Source organism: Esox lucius, chromosome 14 (assembly GCF_011004845.1).
Source record: "Esox lucius isolate fEsoLuc1 chromosome 14, fEsoLuc1.pri, whole genome shotgun sequence".
NCBI lineage: Eukaryota > Metazoa > Chordata > Actinopteri > Esociformes > Esocidae > Esox > Esox lucius.
The window spans coordinates 37,452,126-37,458,125 of record NC_047582.1 but is presented as its reverse complement, the minus strand read 5'-3'; the positions used below and the strand labels follow the sequence as shown (position 1 = coordinate 37,458,125).

Genomic DNA, 6,000 nt, shown 5'->3' with positions numbered 1-6,000 from the left:
GCTAAGCATTGGCGTTGAAATCAACCCGATAGCCCCACTACAACCCAGGAGAGACGTGCAAAGAGGCGCTGTTCACAGCCTATTCATTTCAGACCTCTTCTTTTTCTATGTATTATTTTTTTAGTTGTGTTTTTAGTATGATGAGGCCTTCAATACAAACACATTATTGTATTTTTCTAATTCATTAACCAATTAAAACAAAAAATTCTGTAATTCATTATTTTTACACTATTCTATATAGTTTGATGACGACCCAGTAGCTGAACTGATGCTCTGGCTGGATGGTGATGCTGTGGAGGAGAATGTCCATGCTAATAGGGACGATCTGTATGCTAATGACGAGAAACAGCGTTCGGCTCTGGCAGTTATAGGGGGTGAAAAAGGCTTGGCAGTTCTAGTGTTAAGAAAAATGACAAGCTCATTGTATTAGGCCACAGAAACTGCTGTAGAGAGCTGATCTATAAATATTCTACCTGGTTTTAGCTTTTTTATTTAAACTGTAGTTTGTTTTTCATTATTTCAAAACAGAAATAAACAGAACAAATATAATTTCTAACCCAACTTTGGCTTGTGACACACCAGTTGAGAAGCCTCAAGATAGTAGACAAATAGACCAATGTAGTGGACTAACAGGACAATAGAATAAAGTAAAAGGTTTTGGATAAAAAGGTTAATAGACAGGTGGTCTGACAGGGCAATGTTGTAGACTTACAGGGTAATAAAATATAATGTACTAACAAGGCAATGTATTAGACTTATGGGCTAATGTAGTAGACTTACAGGAAAATTGTATATTTTAGACCTTTGTATGGAAATGGAGATCAAGAAGTGAAATGTAACACCACCCTGTAAGTCAACATTACCCATTAAAACAATCTGGATATTAAAATACACTAAAAGTTAAATGTAGTACAATAAAAGGGTAAAAGATACATTTCTCACCTATTACTCAATTTGTTTAGTATGAATCAAATCAATGTTAATTCATTTGTTTCCATTCCATTTTAGTTCGATAAGGTTTCACACTACCCAAATTCCAATGAAACAAACATTGTAAACAAAAACCTTGGTTGGAAATGTCTTTCACTGATTGGACAGATATTTGGTGCAAAAATAGAAATGCAATCCACTTGACAGCAACAAATGCCCTGATGCATGTATATTGTGAATCCTCATCTCCATTTGATTGTAAGCCGCCTAGTGCCAATGATTACCAAACAATACTACACACAACTTGTCATTTTCATTCCCAGAGTTACCACTTATCTGTAATACATTTGCTCACTTCCACATACTGTTTTTGGACAGTTTTCTTTACTTGGCACTGATACACTGTTTGCTGAAATCCCCTCTCAACATATTTATCCCCAACATATTTTGGACACCTAGTTCTTCAAACATTTCAGAAATTATAATCTCTTGTCTTCTGCTATCTTTCCTCTGCAACTTATCATGCAAGCTGGGCCTGTGCTGTAGCTAGTTTGTACAGTGTTGATGATTGCCCTACCAATCCAATAATACATTGCAAATTCCACCCACAATGGGCAGCTTTTTTGGGTCACTTACTATATTAGGGTTGGATTACATTCTCACCATGCCAGGATTAATTTGTTAGCAGTCTGACACCACATGGATTATTTAGTGCACAACTCTGCGCGATTGATGCATTCTCAACCCCTGAAATGAACCAAACTAGGAGATAGGAGATAACTAGGAGATAACGCACCAAGGTTAAATTCCAGTGGACTGAACATGGTAGATGTGAAAGCAACTTTAACATATTAGAAAGACAGGGCAAGGTACATTAAACAATGCACATACTTTGTGTTTCAATATATCCAATCCTATAACCATTTATTGTAGATACAAAGTAAATATAATTATTGGAAAATAATTAAGATATATAGATGGAGGAGGTATTTTCTTGTATATTCATGAAAAATTCATACAAAATGCTCAACTCCATGGGATGCTGTCTTTGGAAAATAGATGCTTTCAAATAATACAGCCACTGGTGTAGACAGGATACAACCATTGCTGTTGCCAGGATACGTCCACAAAAGGGTTAGAGGTCAAGGATCAGTTGTCAAGCAGTTGTCGGAGTGCTCGCTCAATGTTCATGCGGTGTCCAACCCGTGTTACGCCCAGTTCAGCGAAGTCATCCTTAGTGAGAGCAGGAAGGTGTGAGCCCTCAATCTCATGCTCCTGGAAGCGGGTACGATGCTCTGCCAGGCCAACACTCTCTAGCCAGTCTCCCACGTCGTACTTACTCCAGAGGGCTAAAGGACGCTGGCGCCAAGGACGCAGGGCAAGGAGAGGGGATCCCAGAACTGGAGAGGGACAGGGGGAGGCGTGGGGGGAAGGAGAAGGAGAACGGGAGCGCGTTCGAGCGCTGGCACTCCGCATTACAAAGCGGACTTCCTTAGGCTCTGAAGGCAGGCTGAGGCTCGATGACTTGAGGATGGTGTGGTGGTGATGGGAAGAGCTAAACCCAAAGCTCCGACCAGGACTGACCTCAGACCTCTCAGGGGATGGGACAGGGCCTGTTGAGGGGGATGGGCTGGGACTGCGGCGAGGCGTAATTGGGTAGCGGCATCCTGGCCTGACAGTGTAGGTGGTGCCACCAAAACCCCTTTGGGAGATGGTGTGGACATCCCCTAGGCTACTGAATAACCTGAGAGAAAGGAAGAAAGGACAAAAGGAAGAGATGAAGAGTGAGGTAGAAGGAGGAGAGATGAAGGCAGGGATACCATTAGGTAACTGTTGGCTTTGCAGGAAATCTATAGTAGTTGATCATTTCAATTATATTCAAAGTACAACAAGTAAATAGTCATTGCCCATGTATGACTAGTCACGACCTGTGGATGAAAGCACCTGCGTGAAGTTGGCCCCCCCACCAACGCAAAACGTCGTCAAACTATACTCGTTCGTTTGTGCTCCGTTTGTGCTGGTTTGTGCTGTAAAAAGTTTCGTTTGTGCTGCTTCCGTTTTTTAGATATTAACATAATATTTTTAGGTCAATCTGAGGTCAACCAGCCCCCCCACATTCTCCAAATTCACCCAAAATAGTCTCGATCGTTTGTGCTTCATTTGTGCTGGTTTGTGCCGGTAAAGGTTTCGTTTGTGCTGCGTTGGATTTTAAAATATTCGACATTGAATTATACACGATTACGCCACCAGCCCCCCCACATGCTCCAAATTCACCCAAAATAGTCTTGTTCGTTTGTGCTACGTTTGTGCTGTAAAAAGTTTCGTTTGTGCTGCTTCGGTATTTTAGATATTACAATAATATTTTTAGGTCAATCTGAGGTCAACCAGCCCCCCCACATTCTCCAAATTCACCCAAAATAGTCTCGATCGTTTGTGCTTCGTTTGTGCTGGTTTGTGCCGGTAAAAGTTTCGTTTGTGCTGCTTCGGGTTTTAAAATATTAGACATTGAATTATAGATGATGACATCACCAGCCCCCCCACATGCTCCAAATTCACCCAAAATAGTCTCGTTCGTTTGTGCTTCGTTTGTGCTGGTTTGTGCCGGTAAAAGTTTCGTTTGTGCTGCTTCGGGTTTTAAAATATTAGACATTGAATTATAGACGATGACATCACCAGCCCCCCCACATGCTCCAAATTCACCCAAAAATTGACCTCAGATTGACCTAAAAATATTGTTAATATCTAAAAAACGGAAGCAGCACAAACAAAACTTTTTACAGCACAAACCAGCACAAACGGAGCACAAACGAACGAGCATAGTTTGACGACGTTTTGCGTTGGTGGGGGGGCCAACTTCACGCAGGTGATGAAAGCCATCGCTCAAAGAAAATGTAAACAAAGGGCCCACATTGGAAACATTTTAGAATCAGCCTTTTGTAACCTTTGCTTATACATTCAACCACATCACAAATTGGGGCACTAATAAAGCTAGACAATTATCAGTAGGGCTAGTGTGGAGTGACATATTTATCATTAGGTATTTTATAACAGGAAAGTTATCAGTAGGGCTAGAGTGGAGTGACATATCATTAGATACATTACAAAGGGACAGTTATCAGTAGGGCTAGAGTGGAGTGACATATTTATCATTAGTTACATTACAAAGGGACAGTTATCAGTAGGGTTAGTGTGGAGTGACATATTTATCATTTGGTTTATTATAGAGGGACTGTTATCAGTAGGACTAGCACAGAAACAGTTACTAGGATTAGTGTGAGGAGGTTTAAGTGTAGGATTATGTTAAAAGTTGTTGTTTTAGGATTAAGTTTATTATAGAGTTAAGTTCTAGTGAAGGGTTAAAGATAGGGTCCAGTTTGGGGCTAGGGTTAGGTTTAAGTTAAAATATATGTGTAGGGTTAAGGTCAGGTTTAATTCATGCAAGTTTACTATATGGAGACGAAGCGACGGTTGTTTACCCAGCAAGTTAAAAACCTACGATTTACTCTCTCCATTGTCTTGGTGACATCTGCAAGAACACAAAGAAATATATTCTGTATGTACTATTGCCTAGAACAGGGTTACCTTTCTGTAAATTACAGATCCAAGCAGAAAGATAATTTTGATGGATTGGAATGTAGAACGTCATTACGTGGGCATGACCCAACTTATTCGTTATGCCCAGCATGAAAACTTTCCACCCCATTTTGGATCCCCGGGAATCATGCTTTTGTAATTAGCAAGTTAATTAACCATAGGATATTTATTCACCTTAGTTCCGTTCTAGCTTCTCATACAAATTTGGATTAGTGAATATGCAAAAATGGCATTCAATATTGTATTTAAATAATGTATTATACAGTGGATATAAAAAGTCCATACACCCCTCTGAAAATGCCAGGTTTTTGGGATGTAAAAGAATGACACAAAGATTAATCATGTCAGATCGTTTTCCACTTTTAATGTGACCTATAATGTAAACAATTCAATTCAAAAACTGAAATCTTTGAGGGGGAAAAATGAAAAATAAAAACCGTACAATAACCTGGTTGCATAAGTGTGCACACCTTCTTATAACTGGAGATGTGGCTGTGTTCAGAATTAACCAATCACATTCAAACTCATGTTAAATAGAAGTCATGACACACCTGTCATCATTTAAAGTGACTGATTAATCACAAATAGTTCAAGAAGTTCAGCTGTTCTAGTAGGATTTTCCTGACATTTTCTTAGTTGCATCTCAGACCAAAAGCCATGGTCCGTAGAGTGCTTCCAAAGCATCAGAGGGATCTCATTGTTCAACGATATCAGTCAGGAGAAGGTTACAAAATAATTTCCAAAGCATTAGATATACCATGGAACACAGTGAAGACAGTCATCATTTATTGGAGAAAATATGGCACAACAGAGACCTTGCCAAGAACTGGATGTGCCTCCAAAATTGATGAAAAGACAAGAAGAAAACTGGTAAGGGAGGCTTCCAAGAGGCCAACAGGAACATTAAAGGAACTGCAGGAATTTCTTGCAAGTACTGGGTGGGTGCTACATGTGACAACAATCTCCTGTATTCTTCATATGAATGGGCTATGGCAGACCTGGGTAAGATAAGGCCCCTGGGCCGGATCTGGCCCATTGAGTCATTCTATCCGGCCCGCGATACATCCAAACATTTTATACTGTATTATACTGTATAAAAGGTCTGTTTAAAATACCTTTAAGTTAAAACGAGGTATTTGTGTTGCTATGATGCATAGGGACCAGCACCAAACTCCACACGTGGAAGTTATCATTTGTACGTACTATACACAATTGATGGCTAGCGATCTCTGGAAATGAGCCTAAGAAAAGTTGATAACGAAAGCAGGGTATTTAAAAAACTATTGAGAGGAAAATATTTATTTGCAGATATCGCAGGTAAAGCAACTTTCTGAATATGTTAAGCTAACGTCACAGTTTTTAGAGAGTACAATTTGCAGAGGCACTTCCAGAGCAAGCAGGCAGCGAAATACAAAAACTGTCACCGAGGCTACAATTCAACAAGTCCAAGCGCAGATGCAGCCTCACTGATGAACA

At 40.0% G+C, this 6,000-nt stretch overlaps 1 protein-coding gene across 1 annotated transcript in view; it reads right to left on the bottom strand.

The window, feature by feature from the left end:
* Nucleotides 1-252: 252 nt before the first annotated feature.
* shank3b (SH3 and multiple ankyrin repeat domains 3b) overlaps nucleotides 253-6,000 on the bottom strand; it is a 133,412-nt gene continuing 127,664 nt past the window's right edge. The window contains 2 exon segments of the mRNA XM_034296770.1: nucleotides 253-2,674; nucleotides 4,427-4,456. Of these exon segments, the coding sequence (XP_034152661.1) occupies nucleotides 2,080-2,674; nucleotides 4,427-4,456 (625 nt within the window). The 3' untranslated portion in view covers nucleotides 253-2,079.